The sequence below is a fragment of the Erythrolamprus reginae genome, chromosome 4 (assembly GCF_031021105.1).
Source record: "Erythrolamprus reginae isolate rEryReg1 chromosome 4, rEryReg1.hap1, whole genome shotgun sequence".
NCBI lineage: Eukaryota > Metazoa > Chordata > Lepidosauria > Squamata > Dipsadidae > Erythrolamprus > Erythrolamprus reginae.
In genome coordinates, this window is record NC_091953.1 from 54,883,333 (window position 1) to 54,901,570 (window position 18,238).

At 35.2% G+C, this 18,238-nt stretch overlaps 1 protein-coding gene across 1 annotated transcript in view; it reads left to right on the forward strand.

Annotated features, from left to right (window-relative positions):
* NCAM2 (neural cell adhesion molecule 2) overlaps positions 1-18,238 on the forward strand; it is a 237,640-nt gene that overhangs the window by 153,379 nt on the left and 66,023 nt on the right. Inside the window, exons 9-12 of the mRNA XM_070751764.1 lie at positions 1,770-1,920; positions 9,013-9,200; positions 9,562-9,658; positions 16,719-16,892. Coding sequence (XP_070607865.1) covers positions 1,770-1,920; positions 9,013-9,200; positions 9,562-9,658; positions 16,719-16,892 — 610 coding nt within the window. The remainder of the gene's footprint in view (positions 1-1,769; positions 1,921-9,012; positions 9,201-9,561; positions 9,659-16,718; positions 16,893-18,238) is intronic.

Sequence of the window (18,238 nt, forward strand, 5' to 3'; positions counted from 1 at the left end):
CTTTTTCTACCCAGGGATGTTCAGAATTTTATGTGCACAAATAATTTTGTCTATTGACTAGCCAGTTTCAAGTTGTTCTGTGGCTGAATCTTTCAGGCAGTTTAATCTGTACATAGAATAGAATGGTATATTTTGTTCTGGAAAGAAACGGTTTAACGGTTAGCAAAAAATAAAAATGGCTACTAATGAAAGACAGGGAAGCAAGAGAAACGGCTAGAATGATAGGTAGTGGATAGATCAGTGGAATTTTTCACTGTAGTTTCTAAAATGAGGGGAGAGAAAGGGCAATTAATAACAATCTTACAGTGTTTACTTTGTCTGGATTTTGTTTCATTTCAAACCTAAATAAACAACGGGTTTTGGATCTTTATTATACCAAGCTGGATCACATGATGTTTCACTTATTGTCCACAGCAGCTGAGGTTGTAAGTCTGTCATGGTCGTATAAATTCTCACTTAATGATCATTCTGGTTAGTGATGGAGTTCTCTGTCCTTGAAGTTGTTAAATGAGGATCATTTGTAATGGAATTGATATGGCTTTGTAATTTGTACTGGTAAATGTTTTCAGTCTATAAAGCTGCTGAAGTAGACAAACAAACATGTTTTGTTTAAAAAATCATTTCATTCATTCATTCATTCATTCATTCATTCATTCATTCATTCATTTATTCGATTTTTATGCCGCCCTTCTACTTAGACTCAGGGTGGCTTACAACATGTTAGCAATAGCACTTTTTAACAGAGCTAGCATATTGCCCACACAATCCGGGTCCTCATTTTACCCACCTCGGAAGGATGGAAGGCTGAGTCAATCTTGAGCTGGTGATGAGATTTGAACAGCTGACCTACAGATCTACAGTCAGCTTCAGTGGCCAGCACTCTACTTGCTGCGCCACCCTGGCTCTTTTAATGGTATACTCTTTTAATGGTATACTATATTATAAACTAGGTTAATTGCATTTGACCCAATCAATTCTATAATTGTAATTTGATAAAACTTTATCCTTAATATGCCAAGTAACGATATATAGACAATAATTCTTATGTAGTGGATTTCTAATCATATATAGTGGCTATATTAAAATCAGTGAAGGGCTACCAAAATTTTTACTACCACACTGTGGGCGTGGCTTGTGCAGGAGGCCTTGCATTTTCTTTCAACATCTTTTAGTGCAAATTGGGTGCTCTGGGGTGGAGCTCCATTTTTGCTACCCCACTGCATTCCCCCCATCCAGGCAGCAGCCTACCCCTGATTCAAATGTACAGAACTGTTTCTGTTAAAAATGTCCAATATTGACTTTCTATCTAGACATACTAATTACATTTGTGAATGCCTTGTAATTTACCAGACTTTTTAAAAATAATACTAAGTATTCTATTACATATAATCAGAAAAGTGTTCTTTAATAAAATATTGTTTTTAATTTGTATAATAAAATATATATAAATAATTAAATGTTGTCATTGTTCCATGTAAAGCATATTGGTAGATGGCATATGAATTTGTGATACATGGCAAAAATATAGTGTCATATGTAAAAATCAATTCTACTAAAATTGACATAAGCATAATATGTAACAAAGGACATAATTTACATAAGGTCCGGTTGATACTTTAAGTCCAATAGGCAATCCCCCCCCCGTCTACAGGATTTCCTTTTTACTAATACCTAGTTTATGCATTATGTGTGTATTACAAAGAATTTTTTTAAAAAGTATCATGTAACAATTCTACAATTGTTAATCTTAACGTTTTTTCTACAAATAGAGTCCAGATGGTCGAATAGAAGTCAAAGGACAATATGGAAGATCATCACTACACATTAAAGATGTGAAATTGACAGATTTGGGGAGATATGACTGTGAAGCTGCAAGTAGAATTGGAGGGCATCAAAAGAGCATGTATCTTGATATTGAATGTAAGTTAGATTTTTTTTAATTTCCTCTAAATACAATGATAACAAAGGACTTTACAGCTTGTGTTCTACAGGCAGTCCTCAATATACAACCACAATTGAGCCCAACATTTCTGCTGTTAGGTGAGATTTTAAGTGAATTTTGCTGATTTTACTATCTTTCTTGGCACAGTTATTACGTGAATCACTGCAGTTGTTACAACTGTTAAGTGAATCTGACTTCCATATTATCTTTGTCAGAAGATCACAAAAGGTGATCCCATAACTCCAAACCACTGCAATGGTCATAAATATGAGTCATATACCAAACATCTGAATTTTGCTCACATGACTACAAGGCCACATACAGTCGTAAGTGTGGAAAAATGTTCATAAATCACATGTTTCAATGCCATTGTTACTTGGAACAGTCAACAAACATGCTGTTATAACTTGAGGACTACCTATATTTATAGATTTACATTTAAACAGTGATGTGACCAGTCACCAAAAGCTGTAGAAGCAAATGGGAGGCTTTTCTAAACCTAAAACAAAAATGCCATGATAAATTTTATTTCAATAAGATTTTGTGCTTAAAATAAACAAGCAAATATTGTTCAAGGAAAAATGGATGTTCTTTATTTTTTTAAAAAAAAGTTGTGCCACAAAAATGTATCCTTTCTGCTGCTAAAATTCAATGCCATTATATATATCAGACAGAGGTGGGTTCTTAATGGTTCTAACCGGTTCTTTAGAACTGTTAGTAGTTCGGCGATGATATCATGGACACTGTTCTGTCAGTTTCTATATGGGAGACGCCATCTTGGATTTTGCTCCTGTGCATACGCAGAAGCTATTTTTTTATTGCTGTGACCGCAGCATACAAATCTAATTAATAATGATGATGATGATGATGATGTGTGGAATTTGCTTATAGTTGTGGCTACTCCTCCAGTCCCCCCCCCCCGCCTATGGCAACTCAACAGCAGACCAGAAATGCTTTACAAGTTGACATTCGGCTCCCCTCACTTTCTGTTGACACAAAGATTGGTACTTGAATGAAAAGTTGTAATTGGGATGACCCAATTGACCCCAGGAACTCCCTCCAGAATTTAACTGTTAACTGGACTGCTCTGTCCAAGATAATTCTCTGTGGCAATCCATGCAGGCAGTAGATGTGCTTCAAGAACAGTTTAGCTAGCTGCTGGGCTGCAGGTAGTTCACTGGAGGTATGAAGTGTGCCTGCTTGAAGAATAAGTCTAGATCATTGTGTTTCCCCCAGTTTTTGGCAACTCCACTATAAAGTTCATTACAATTTCTTCCCATGGTCTCATTGGTTCTACTACCATTTGCAGCAGTCTAGAGGGTTTTTCTGGTTATTTCTTCATTGTAGCACAGATGGTGCAACTTTTCACATAACTATCCACATCTTTCTGTATGCCAGACCACCATAATTGCCTCTGTGCTAAATGTAAAGTCTTTAGGAACCCAAAATAGCCTGCAAGTTTAACCTGGTGACTCCCCTGGAGGAGTAGGGTGTATAAGGATTCTAGGACATAGAGTTCCATCCCCTTCCATGCTAGGTCATCTTTTTTTGCCAAGATGTTTTGGTCGTCTTGGAACCATGGGTCTGCTAGCAGTTCAGATTTGAGTTTCATGGTTAGATCATGTGCGGGTTGGTCTTACCACTCTCAGCATTGCCATCTGGTGGTTATCTGGATGGTTATTTGAATAGGGTGGACAATGGTATCTACCACCTCCTCTCATTTGCATTTCTACTTGGGCAGGCAGGAGAGGGCATCAGCTAGAAAGTTCATCCTCCCTGGAATGTGCTTTAGCAGGAAGTTGAACTGGTTGAAATATTTAGCCCAGCAGACTTGTTTTCTCAGGGTCCTAAGGGCCTCCAGATTTTTGTGGTTAACCCAGGCTTCAAATAGTATCTGTCCTCCTTCCAGCATGTGGTGCCAGATCAGATTTCCCCTGTGGGCCATCGTCTCTCTGTGTTCATGAGTTTGCAGAAGGTGGAGGTGCAAGGTTGTAGGTTTACTTAGCTATTTCTTTGGAGTAGCACTACTCCCATTGCCATGTCACTGATATCTGCTTGGATGACAAAGGGTTGTTTGGGGTCAGGATACTTCAGCTCTGGTTTCTTTGCAAACAGTTCTTTCAGTTTTTCAAATGCCTTTTGGCAGGTTAGGTTCCACTGTAGGTGTTGTCCCAGATGGGGATTAATTCCTGAGTTCCCTGTCCTTAGAAGGTCCATCATGGGTGAGCAATCTTTGCAAAGGAGGGGAAGAATTGCCTGTAGATGTTTGGGAACCATAGGAAGCTTTGTAGTTGTCTGCAGGTGCAAGGGGGTTGCCAGTCTAGGACAGCTTGTACTTTGATTGGGTCCATCTCTATGCCCTCATATGACACACATTAGCTCAGATAGTCTAGATATGTTTGATGGAATTCTCATTTTGATAGCTTGACATACAGGTTGGCTGCCAGAAGTTTTTTCCAATACTTGGCAGATCAGGGGTATGTGGTCGTTCATGGTTTTAATGTAGACGAGTATATTGTCCCCTTATAAAGATTCTTCTGCAGCACTATGTAAATTAATTGCATGAACATGATGAGAATCGGTGCTGAAGGTAAGTGGAACCCACCTCTGTGACTGTTGGCTTTAAACTGAACCTTGCAAGAGAGGCAAACAAGAGACCAGAAAATAGGGTGAAATATATTACTGAAAATAAAATTTGGAGAGCTATTTAGAATATTTAGCTATTTAGAATATTTAGCTATTTAGAATCCTTTTTGTTAATATTAATGCAAAAATTGAGAGTTTACAGATGTTATCCAAACTTTTTGAAAAATCATGGAAGATGAACTCAATGCTAGGAGGCAAATATTCTTATTTGAAAAAATGGGGACATTGGGTTAAAGTAATTACAGAATGGTGAACTAATTTAATATTAGATTAAATATTAAATTGGGTAGCAAATTCTGAACATTAGAAAAGTATGTGTTGTTTGGAGAAAACAGCATGAATTAATTTATGAAAAATATATTATGTCAAGCAGATGTTATACTTTTTGATAGAGTTACTAATTAACAAGGGAAATGGTGACAATCCAGTAAATTGTAGTGGGAAAATGTCAAAATGATGGTTCTACTAGTATGTAATTAGATAGATGTATAGACAGTTGAAGAGTTTAACCCAACAAGTATGACATCAGTGGTTCTGCATCAACTTGAGAGATGTGCTTGTTTCCACACCAAGTTTTTGTGAGATATCCACTGCTGTTCAGCATATTTTAACTGACATGATTAAACTGACATAGAAAATTTAGATTTATAACTGACATTATAAATGAGATAGATAAGTGGGAGAAATCACCCAAATAATTTCAAAATTAAGTGGTTGTGAAAATTCAAGTGATGAGAGAAACCTTATGGCGATAGCATAGTGGAAAAATTATCCAAATGTCTTATAGATTATAGTTGAAACAAGATGTAGCTGGGGAAAAAAGCAAATGCAATAATTGTTGTATCGACAGAAACATAATATCAAAATCAATAAAAAATAATAACTGTTGTTCCTTTCTAGTCAATATTGGTCAGATCACTCCAAGCATTTTGTACCTATCTTGGAGCTCTGCATTTAAGAAGTACAGTATATTGGCAAAATTCAAATATGTACCATTGAATAGAGTTTTTGGGTTTGAGGGCATCAGTAGTGGTTTGCACCCAGTACGGCTGGAATCGGGGTTCTGGTAAATTGAGATGTGCATGCATCTCCATGCCTCTGAAGCATGAGTCAATGTGCCTGCATGAAATTTGGCTTCTGCGCATGTGCAATAAGCAAAATCTCATGCGAGGATGCTCTTGCATACAAGATTTCACCGATTCTTGGCGATTTCTTTGCACACATGCGCAGAAGAAATTACCAATTCCTCTGCGCACATGTGCAGAAGCAAAAAAACCCACTGCAAAATCTGGCGTGCAAGAGCATCCTCTCATGAGATTTTGCGGGTATGCGTGTGCCTGCCGGATGCACATGTGCCCACAACGGTCCAGGAGAGAACACTGGTAGCGAACGGTAAGTACAACGGCTGCCTGGTGGGCATCATTTTCAATTTCAGTTCATCTTGATTTGAAGGTATTTTTCTTCTTATGTTACTGTATATTTTCTTCTTACACTATTCTACTTTTATGAACAGATTGTTCTCTATGATTTTGTTCCCTTGAAAGTTACCAAATCCAGAAATTAGTACTGGATACAGGTGTATGATTCTGCTCAGTAAATTATTCTAAGTTTGGTATCTGTAAACTAGCATTCCAAGTCTTATTTATTTATTTGAATACCAACTTTATTATATTTACAAACAACTCATGTGCCTTAATCACTATAATACATAGCTTTAATCTCATATTGCCCTTCATATTTTATTAAGATAAAATAAAAGTCTTGTCAACTTGATGCAATAATACGAAGGTAATCTCACACTATTAACCAGAGCTTACGAAACTTTCACCAGACCAGTCTGTGAACACAGCTCAGTCTGGAACATAAACACTCTAGAAAATGTTCAAAGATACTTTACTACAAGAGCCCTCCACTCCTTCACTCGCAACAGAATACCCTACACTACTAGACTTACAATCCTTACAATCCTAGGTTTAGTAAGTTTAGAACTATATCACTTTAAACATGACCTAAGCATAGCCCATAAAATCATCTGCTATGTCATGCTATGTCATTCCTGTCAACAACTACTTTAGCTTCAACCACAACAACACACGAGCACACAACAGATACAAACTTAAAGTAAACCGCTCTAAACCCGACTGCAGGAAATACAACTTTAGTAATCGAGTAGTTAATGCATGGAACTCACTACCAGACTCATTACCTAAGCCCCAAAACTTTATCCTTATGTGGCATCCATGCCATGGCGAACCTATGGCATGGATGCCACATGTGGCACACGGAGCCATATCTGCTGGCATGCGAGCCATTACCCCAATATGAATGTGCATGCCAGCCAGCTGATTTTCAGCTCGCCCAGAGGCTCTGGGAGGGCATTTTCAGCTTCTAGAGAGTTTCCGGGAGAATGGGGCAGGACATTTTTGTCCTTCCCAGGCTCCAGAGAAGCCTCTGAAGCCTGGGGAGGGTGAAAAACAGGCCTACCGGGCCCACCAGAGATTGGGACATGGGCTGTTTCAGGCCTCCAGAGGGCCTTCACAGGAGAGCCATTTTTGCTGTCTTCAGGCATTAAATTATGGGTGGGGCATTCGCGCATGCATGATAGCACACACATACACACTTTTGGCACCCGAGAAAAGAAAAGGTTTGCCATCACTGCCTTAGACTCTCCACTGTTGACCTCACCTGATTCCTAAGAGGTCAGTAAGGGGCGTGCATAAGTGCACCAGAGTGCCTTCCATTCTCTGTCTCTTTTACTAGTATCATTATGTAAATATTGTTATATCTTTGTATACCACCAATATATACTTGACAAAACAAATAAATAAATAAAAATAAATTAAATGGAAAGAATATATATTCGGTATTGGGTTTAGCCATCTAAGTGATCATATTCACAGTTATTAGCTATTAATTTTCCCGGATAGAATGGATTAATTTTGGTAATTCATTCTTTGAATTGAGAATAGATTATCTTGAAAGTATAACTAGTTCAAAATATGGTTTTCATCTCCTGATTAAGAGTGAGGATACTAAATATTACTGCTCCCCTTCCTCCCTCTATTTTCCAATATGTGGCCTAGAAATAAACAGTACTATATATTATTGTTGTAACTATGATTATGTACTATCTATTTCTATTTTGACCTTGCTTATTTTGTACTCATTTTGAACTATTTGTCATATTAGAATCCATGACAACACTGCAATTTAACTGTCATAATAGTGACTTATATGCCAAAATTATAATAATTCAATTCGTTGCTAAAGTTGTTGCTTCAGTGTAGTACATTTAATTCAATCACTTAAGCTATTTATTTTATTTATTGGATTTAAGCATATTTAGATATCTTACATCAGGATTAAGAAGATCAACTTCAGGTGTTAATACATAATTTTGTACTTTTATTTCATTTTCTTTTCAAATTTTAGAAGTTTGGGGAAGGAAAAAATCTATAGAGAAAAGTCAGTGGAATTAATACTTTTTTGTTCACTATCCCTCTAGCAAGTCATCACGATTGAACAGAACAGATATAAGGAAGTCTGTTCATGGACATTGTTTCCACCTAATTTAAATGTTAAAATCCTATATTATCCTATGTTATATATTTTTTCCAAAATAGCTTTTCAAACTTATAAACAGCCTTTAAACAATACTTAAGTAAAAACAAATTTAGCCTTATCATTATTATTTATTTTGGAATATGACTGTAAGCACATAGTCATCATCTTAGTTGACTTCTTTTATTTCAAATGTTTCCTGTAGAAGGACCGAAAAAGTTTGGTTCTAGGATGAATTCAACTCATACTAGATAGAGAAAATTATCACAATCTGTATTCTATCTCTGTGTATGTTCCTTCTGGGTTGCTTTTGTTTTTATTCTTCTGATTATTTTATTTTACTTTTTATTTCATTTAACAGTCAACATGGTATAGAAAAAGTAGTCCTGAAAAATATAAATGAGCCTGCCTTGTTATGATTTGGTGTGTATGAGTCAAATAAATAATCTTATGTATTAATACAATGATGGCAAACATATGGCACAGGTGCCACAGGTGACACACTGAATCATATCTGCTGGCATACAAGCCACTGGCCTAGCTCTGCTCCAATGTGCATGTGTGTGCTGGCCAGCCGATTTTTGGCTATCTGGAGGCTCTGGGAGGGCATTTTAAACTTCCAGAGAGTCTCCGGGGGGTGGGGAAAGACATTTTTGCCCTGCCCAGACTCCAGAGAAGACCTGCAGCCTGGGGAGGGCGAAAAATGGGCCTACTGGGCCCGCCAGAAGTTGGAAAATGGGCTGTTTCAGGCCTCCAGAGGGCCTCTGGGGGTCAGGGAAGGCTATTTTGATAAATCTAAACCAATCAATGTATCTTTAAATTAAGGCAAAACAATAATATGTTTTTATAAATATGTGTTGCAGATGCTCCAATCTTTGTGTCAAATCAAACAATTTATTATTCTTGGGAAGGAAATCCCATCAACATAAGTTGCGATGTTCTGTCTAATCCAACAGCATCTATTCAGTGGAGAAGAGGAAAATTGGTTTTGCCTGTAGAAAATACAACTCATTTAAAGACTCATAGCACTGAAAACAAATTGATATTAGAGGTAAGTTTTCAGTGATAACTTTGTATTTTCTTTGTTCAAGATACTCCCCCACCCCCATTATCATACATATATTCCTATTATTTACTAAAAAAAATTGGCAAATATTTTACCAGTTATCATTTAGGTTCAGATACCATTCTATCACATCTATGAGCTCCCATCTGTATCAATTCAAACAATTCTAGTAATGTTTATAAATGTTGCTGATCACATGAAAAAAATTATGGATTATATTTAGAGATTATATGTACAGTTATTCAGATTTGTCAATTTTACATAAAAACTTATGCATATTTCATTCTCCACCCCCTAACTTCCTCCTCCCTCTTCTTCTCTCTTTCTCCCTCTCCTTTCTATAAAGATTGCTCCCACATCAGACATTGATTTTGGACATTACAACTGTACAGCCACAAATAGAATAGGGAAAAGATATCAGGAATATATCCTAGCCTTGGCTGGTAAGTAATTTATTTATATAAAAATGAAAGTCTTGGATGATTTAAAAATCATTTCCATTCATGATTTTAAAAGCTCAACAAGGCCGAACTTCAAACTAAGTTCAACCTTCCATATTTTAGAGATTGTAGTTACAATATCTATAAAAGAAGTACTCACTTCTTTCCTCTCCTTTCTTGCCTCTGCACTCTGTTTTCTGTGTCCTTCAAATAAAGAAAATATAATGCACAATCTATAAAATGAACTGTTATATATGTACATGCCTTAGTATGCTTCAGAATCCGTTTTACGTTTGTGATAAAAGCAAATTAAATCCATACAATAAAACAGTAAAAAAGAAATTAATATAATATTTTTAAACACAACTGTTCAGAACTATGTAGTTATAAACTTTTTAAAAAGGTAATAAAACTTAAGCTTTTCATTTCCTTCGGGAATAAAGTAACTTTAAAATTTTAAATATTTTTAAAAAACTATGTTTTAACAAGGAAATTTCATTTCATGTCACCACCAGACAAACCTTTACCAACTATAGTTGAATCACTTAGATTATTTTAATAAGTATGACAATTTTCATAGAAAGAGCTTATCCAAATTTATCCAAGACCTACTTTTTTATCCCAACTGAAGTTCACGAATTCCATTAAAATGCAGGTTAATGTGAACTACCTTGCCACAGACATTCTTAGAGATTACCAATGTGTGTACAAGGTTTAAAGTTAATTTATTCTAGAAAAGAATATAGTTACTTTATCAACTAAAATTAATAAAAGACACTCTTGGCTATTGATTCAGTCTTGATAATAATAAAAAATGAGTTTATAAGCACCTCCCAAATGAGTACTTCCTTCTTTGGAGAAATGTAATCCCATTCAGAAAAGACAGATCTACCATTTATCTGGCATTATGATACCTAATAATAAAAACCACCAGAGAATTAAAGAATGGTGGAACGTCATTACTACAACTATCTGTGACCTATAGAGAAATCAATTAAATTATCCTCAAGATGTGGCTGTCCAGAAGCTTCTTAAAAACTTTCCAAATATTAAACTTCCTGTTGTTGGTTGTTTCCCCTTTCTTTAAGAAAGGAATCACATTTCCTGTTTTCAATTTCCTGGCATTTCTCAATTTTCCCTAAAGATAATTGACAGACTGAAACATTAGGTTTCCTCAGGACCTAATGTTTTGAACACATTCAAATTATAATTTTTCTTGTCACATTTTTACTGACTTGCGCCTTCCCATGTTCCATTTGTAAAGAGAAAGGGGAGGGAAAGGAATTGAATTCTTCTGCTTTCTCTTGGTGCTCTGTTAAGATGTTTCCATTTGAAGTAAGCAATGATCTCACTACCTCATTTGTTTTCTTCTTGCTGATAGTATATTTGAAGAAAATCTTGCTGGACTTTGCTTCTCTTGTTCTTCTTAGCTCATTTTCCCACCTTTGCCTTCCCGACTTAATTCCTACATTTCTGAGCTGAAGATTTGTCAACAATCTTGGTAATTAGATTATCCTTCCATTCCAGTAAGCATTGTCTTTCATCACCACTCCTTCCTGAATCTATTTTGTATATCCACTCAAATTGTATTTTGGGATGTCTTTTTCCTCATTGATATTGTTGCAAAATGCATTATAGTTAACTTTTCTTACAAGAAGGCCAAGCCAACTATTAAGTCCTCAACTTACAACCCCACCAGAAATGCAAAGTCCTCAATTTATGACCGGCCAGGAAGGCTGATGCTTTGAACAGTTGGCTGTCTGACAGCCACACTATAAAAGGAGCTTTCAGAAGTCTGTTCGCTGTTCTATTTAAGTTGAGCTAGAGTGGTACTGAAAATGCCAGAATAAAAGTCCCCTGTTTAAAAACTCAGGCCTCTGCTAATTTCTGTCAATTCAAGTACTCACCTATCTAACACCAACCATGATATCTTTCCTTTAAGAATAAATACCAATGGCATATCCCTCCCTATTTCTATTAGTTTATTAAAATCAGTCTTTCAAATATCCATGTCTTTGAGTTTTTTAACTAAACTTTTTGAAATCAAGAACTTTAACTATGCATTCTTATTTATTTTATTACCTCAAACTTTTATTTGTTGGTAAAAATAAAGTCCATGACAGCATACCCCTTAATGCCCACCATTTTAATCCACCTTTAAAAAAAATATAATTTCAATTCATTATTCTTCCTATGGCTATTATGAAATCACACAGGTATTTCAGGGAGCCACACCTGTCACAAAGATAGATATGGGTGTCACCTCATGCTGATAGCATTCAGCTCCTCACTAGTTCCTGATGTTTTCATCACATAGTTCAATGTAGATATTGAAAACCTGACCCTTATAATAATTCCTATTAGGTTTTTTTTATTTCAAAGAGCAAGTTTTTCCATATGGTCGTATGTAAAATATGAATGGAATTGAATGAAAGGCCCCATGAACTGAAGAAACCAATGATAAACCTTGAGAAAAAAGAACATGTTATGGTGGTGGGTGATTCCTTGCTGAGGGAAATCAAAATGGTTTTGAATAGAATGATATGACATTGTAGAAGGTGTATTGTCTTCCAGGTGCCCAACTACAGGATGTGACAGGAGATTACCAAATCCAACCAAGGCCACGAACAATCATATGTTTTCTTTTTGATCCATATGAGGATGAATGCCATGGAAACAGTCAAAACGTATATGGAGACTATGAGACATAGGGCAAAAAATGAAGGAGATGGGAACAGTCCCAGTTACAGGAGGTGGGAGAAGTAAAGATAACACGAATCAACAACTGGCTATTCAGATAGTGTGGTCAACAAGAGACTGAATTCTACAACAATGATCTTAGTTTCAAAAAATTAAGAACAATATCATGGCTTCAAAATCCATGAGACTGGTTTGAGCAAAACTAAATAGCACTTTTTCGTGCAGCTATTGATAAAAATATGATTGCCAACATGATTGCCAACATCCAATGATTGATATAGCATAAGAAGAAGATTACAGGATGGTACAACAAGATGATATTCAGAATATCATTTTTTTTACATAAATGCACAGAATATGGAAAATAAACAAAATAAAAATGAATTATCCTTATGCAAAAAGACAAATTTGATGTGGAAGCATCATTGAAACTTACGGGATGATGATTAGCACATTGCTGGTATCAGTGTTCCCTCTAATTTTTATTTGGGGTGGGCAGAAAAGTATAGTGTCTGAGCGGCAGTCCTTTTGGGACTGGGCGGCACAGAAATATTAAATAAATAAACAAATAAACAAACAAACAAACAAATAAAAAACCCACCCTGTTTTGCCTCAGAGAATTTCAAAATAAAATACTGTACTGTGTGTCTATAACAGTGAGCTCATAATAGGGCAACACTATCAATATCAAAATGCCACTTAAATAGTTAAGCTAGTTTCAAACTGGATTTTGATTTTCTTCCTCTCTTCCTTACTCCCATTCTTTTTCTTTCTCTTTTCCTTCCTCTCTTTTTTCTATCTGTTTCTCTCTCTTCCTCTCTCCTTCCCTCTCACTCTTTCCCTCTCGGCTTCTGGGCAGGTTTGAAAAACTCTGAGTTGATGATGATTTTTAAGTGAGCGATTGCTCACTGCTCAGCTTAGAGGGAACTATGGCTGGTATACCAGAGCACAGTACTAGTTTTCTAAAAACGAATTGACCTAACAAACAGGCTGAGAACATCTAAATTACACACAGATGCACTTACCCATCCATATACTCTTATTTGCTCAGAAATTTCAGAACCAATGGGCTGAAAACCTGTTTAAAGTTGTAAAAGGATTCAGAGAAACAAAAGTGAATTTATTGTAAGAGTTCATTACAGAGAATCTGGAGAGTTCAAGAAATATGAATAAAGCTTTTCTGCTGCAGTTTACCAGTTTTCAAAGAGGCATATAATAGTTACACTGGAAAACATTTATTATTTTGACATTCTGTTAAGAATCAGAGAGCCAATAAGTTCTTATTGTTCTTACTGTCAAATTTATTTTTGAGAATATAAAAGAAAGAACAAGGGATCTGCTACAGGGACCTGAAACTCACCAACCTGATTCAATCAATCTGATTCAAACATGAAAAAATGATCATATTATATTTTAATCTCTGGCCTGTCTGTATTCATGAGGAAAATACCTGCAAAGCTAACTGAAGGTGGTTTTTGTTTGAAAGGTTTTCCTGGTGACAACACTGTTGCCCAAGGGGTACTTGATTGTAAAAACTAATTCAATCTTCAGGGACAGTGCTTTCATATCCCCCTTGTTCTGTTGTATCAGAAACCAAGAGGGTTTTATACCCCACTTCAGAGGGATTCTTTGATGAAATCCCAGATAAATTGCTTCAGTTTAATAGTTTAATCCCAATGAAGAAAAATGTCCAGGAAAGATGAAAAATCCTATACAACAGGATATTTAAATTATAATTCTATCACATGGGAAGAAAAAACCCAAAGAAATAAAATAGGTAGCATGGATATATGCAGAACTCACTAAACTGATGAAAAGAATAGGGACGTGAACAGGAAATAGAAGAGGATCTATTGCAGGGGAAAATGATGAATTGTTGATGGGTGATGGGAAAGAAGATTTTTTTTTAACTTTCTTACAGGCAAATATAAGGTAGTTAAGAGATAATAAATTTAAATGAATTCAAGACTCAAAGACCATATAGATTATATCTTAGTATGCAAGTACATGATATGCAAGGGGTTAAGTAACTGGACTAATTTAAAGGAATTCAGGATCCCAGATTATTGTAGGAAGCAATAGAGATGTTCACAGAACCATATTTGGGAAATTATGAAGGATTTATGAGATTTCAAAAACAGGAAGAGAACAAATATTTTCCCAGCTACAAAAAATAAAATGGGGGAGGAACCAGGAAGGTACAGATTTTTCAACCTAACATCTATATTGCTTAATGTCATCAAACTGGCTATGAAAAAAAGTGTTTGTGAAAACTTGTATAGGCATACTGTGTTTAAAAGAAGGCCTCACACATTTGTCATAAACAGATGATGCCAGGCTCCACCTATTTCCTTCTTTGACATATTCTGGAAGAAGATTATAAATGTGGCATACCTGGATCTCAGCAAAGTCCCTCAAAAGCACAACACAATATTTTTCTTCATAAAATAGTAAAGTGGACTTAGATGATAACACCATTAGATGGATTTGTTGAATGATCTCACTCAAATATGCTAATTAATGGTTCCCCTTCATCTTGGAGAAAAATACTAAATCTGTAGATCTCTGCCATAAACTTCATGTAACACTTTCCCCCCTTTTTGGGTTTAATCAATGACTTGGATAGGCAATTGAGCCGACCCTTATAAAGTTTGCATATGACATAAATTTGGAGGGGTGACTAATATTTCTATAAATAAAGGACCCAAGAGTATATTTTATTTGAGAGTACTGTATGTTTAATAAATGAAGTTGAATTTAAGACAAAAAAAATAAAAGTGATATGGTATATATCTATCAATGTAGTAACGATATATGGCAATGACATAGAAAATGTGTTAGATAATAGTACATGTAAAAGGGAACTGTCCCTGTTGATCACAAATTAAAGATGAAGCTGCAATGTGCTGTAACTGTTAAAAGACAAATGCTATCTTGGAATGCCTTAGCAGATCATGGATCATGGCAAGTAATTGGTCTATTGTGCTTTGCCATATACATATTTATTTTGATTACTCTACCATGATATAGTTAGCATAGCTATATAAATTGGAGCAAGTTAAGAGAAGATTATTAAAATGATGAAGTCTACAAGAAAATGTTACAGTTTCTAGGCAAATATGGCATAGGTAATAAATGATTGCCTCTTCAAATACTGAAGGGTTGTCAGAAGACAATAGAGTGGACATATATTTTACTGCATTATGGATCGAGACCAGAACCAATGACTTGAAATGACATGTTAGTTATGAGGACGATTATAAATTGTCAACTGTCTAACAATGAAGAATGAGTGATTCTTCCAGAGTCTTCAGAGGCTTATTGGTTATCTTGCAGATAATTGAGCCCTCTATTATTTTTAATAGTTGTGTTGTTTCCAGACACTATTGTTTTAATAACAGTTCTATAAAATAAACATAAGTTTATCATTATTTTAATAATAATAATTTGCATGCTCTTTTATTTAGTATCGGCAGTATACTTGACCTCTTCCTACTGTAGAGGTTCACTGATTATACATCAGAATTAGTAATCACTTAAGAACTGATTTAACTTCTAATCCTCTAATACTAAAGATTCTTGTAAGTAGGGAATACAGTATCTTCAAAAGTTTCTTGGATGTTGAAATTTACTGTACACTATTTCTGTATATCCCTCCATCTTTCTTTGATCTCTTTCAACAAATTATAATATGTCTGATGGAGTTCTTTAGCATATTAATTCAAGTTAAGAACCTCCTTTTTTGTTCAGAGATGTTTTGGAAGATTTTCATTGTTTTCCCATGTCAGTTTCATCTTTCAAAATTTCCAAAAATCCTAAAACATTCTCTATCAATAAAAATGAGTTTAGTATACAGTACTTTGATTTTCAAAGTATACTTAAATACCAAATGAAAAATATTTAGTGTTTTATTGTACTTTTTTCCCTGTAAATCTTTTATACTGTAAAATTCTATGATTTTAACCTTGTTTATTTGACTTTCTTAAATGTAATTTAAAGGACCAAAATGAATGAATCTGTGCAATATTTATCTAGAAAAAGTTAAAGAAATAAAATGTAAAAAAATACCCTTAAGTTTAGAAAAGTTTGCATTAATACAAAGTAATTGTATGTATTTTATTTATTTATTTATTTATTGGTAACATAAAGCTGAACCTAGATATGTAAATCTTAGCATATAGTTTTCCATTAAACTCTTAAAAAGAGCTAACTTTCCTACAGACTCCAGTTTCAACTGTTCAATGTTTTGCTTATTTAATACTGTTAATGTTTTCACCATGTAATAAAATAACTTACAATTTATTGTTTCGTATATTGCCTAATTTTACTATGCTATTATATGTTCCTTAATTTTTTTCCCTAGATGTACCATCTAGTCCACACGGAGTCAAAATTATAGATGTATCACAGACTTTTGCTAAAGTATCTTTTAATAAACCAGATTCTCATGGAGGCGTCCCAATTCATCATTACCAAGTGGATGTAAAAGAAGTCACTTCAGAAACATGGAAAGTTGTTCTTTCACATGCAGTTCAGAGTAAGTATGCAATAAGGGGGGGGGGGAGAGGAGGATGAGTTTTAAAACAATTAGTTTCAATATGTTTATATATTTTTCCTGGAATGTCATTTTCAATTTTTTTTTCAACAGACTATAATTCTACTGTGGCTAGAACAATGATATTTTACATTTTTCCCTTTAAGGTCAAAAATGAAGTATCCCCTCAGATCTGTTCTGTCTCAAGCCACCAAAATAGTCTTCGGAGAGGGGCGGCATACAAGTCTAATAAATAATAATAATAAAATAATATGCACATCACCGGATTTAGTACTACAAGTCTTATTACTAACAAAAGTCTTAGCAGTTTTGAGTCTTTTTTAAAAGAGAGTAAAATCTAATGAAGGCTTAACCAGACTGATTATAATGTCTTATCAGCTGTCCAGAGTCCCAAGAATAAATAAACATAACAGTAATTATTACATTGTAGCAAAGTTCCATATCGTAAACTTACAGAGGTTGGCTGAAATCCCAGAACTAATTAATGCAGATTAAAGCGGTTCCTTTAACCTGGAGACAAGAGCTGCAGCAAGATTCTGGAATGAAATTGCACTGCCCTCTGTACCAAAGCATTGTGTGACTCCTTCTTAAATAGTCTGAAGGTGTGGCACGGTAGCTAGCAGTGCTACTCATGAGGAATCCTCCTCCCTGAGTAACCAGTATTGCCTCCTAAAGGCCCTACGAATCCTAGCATCAAGAAAAGACCCCTCCTCTTCTCCTAAGTCACTCAGGGGGTGCAGAGGGCCCTGGTTGCTCTTCAGCCTCTGACACTACATCCTCTTTGCTGTCAGTTTTGAGTGCCAGGAACACAGGTTGCTTGCATCCTGTCTCCACTATCTCTGAATCCTCTAGATCCATTGCTAATTGCTCAGGACGTGAACGGGCCACGACACATAGATATTACTTATGCAGTGTCATTAATGAAAAGATATTTTAAATTTACAAACATTTCCATTCTCTTCATTATTATATGAACTTGCATATTACTTTAAAAGAAACTATTATTTTAGAAGTACGGTATTGAATTTAACTATGGTTTATTTCTGGATAATATTTTTCAATTCTATCTTCACATATATTATTTCATTCAACTCCTAGAAATTGTTCTGGGTTCTGGTAGAAGTTTAGTAATTACAAATAACTCTCATTAAATGCATCACTTCATGAATAAAGCAACTCCGTTTATTTCTCTGCTCTCTTGTACTTCAACACATTCCAGACATCAATCGGTCTGTTATCTCTCTCTTAGCCGCATTTCTCACATTCCTTTTCCTGCTTCACTTAGACAAGATTTATTTCCTAAATACATAGCTTTAAAAAAGACAGCA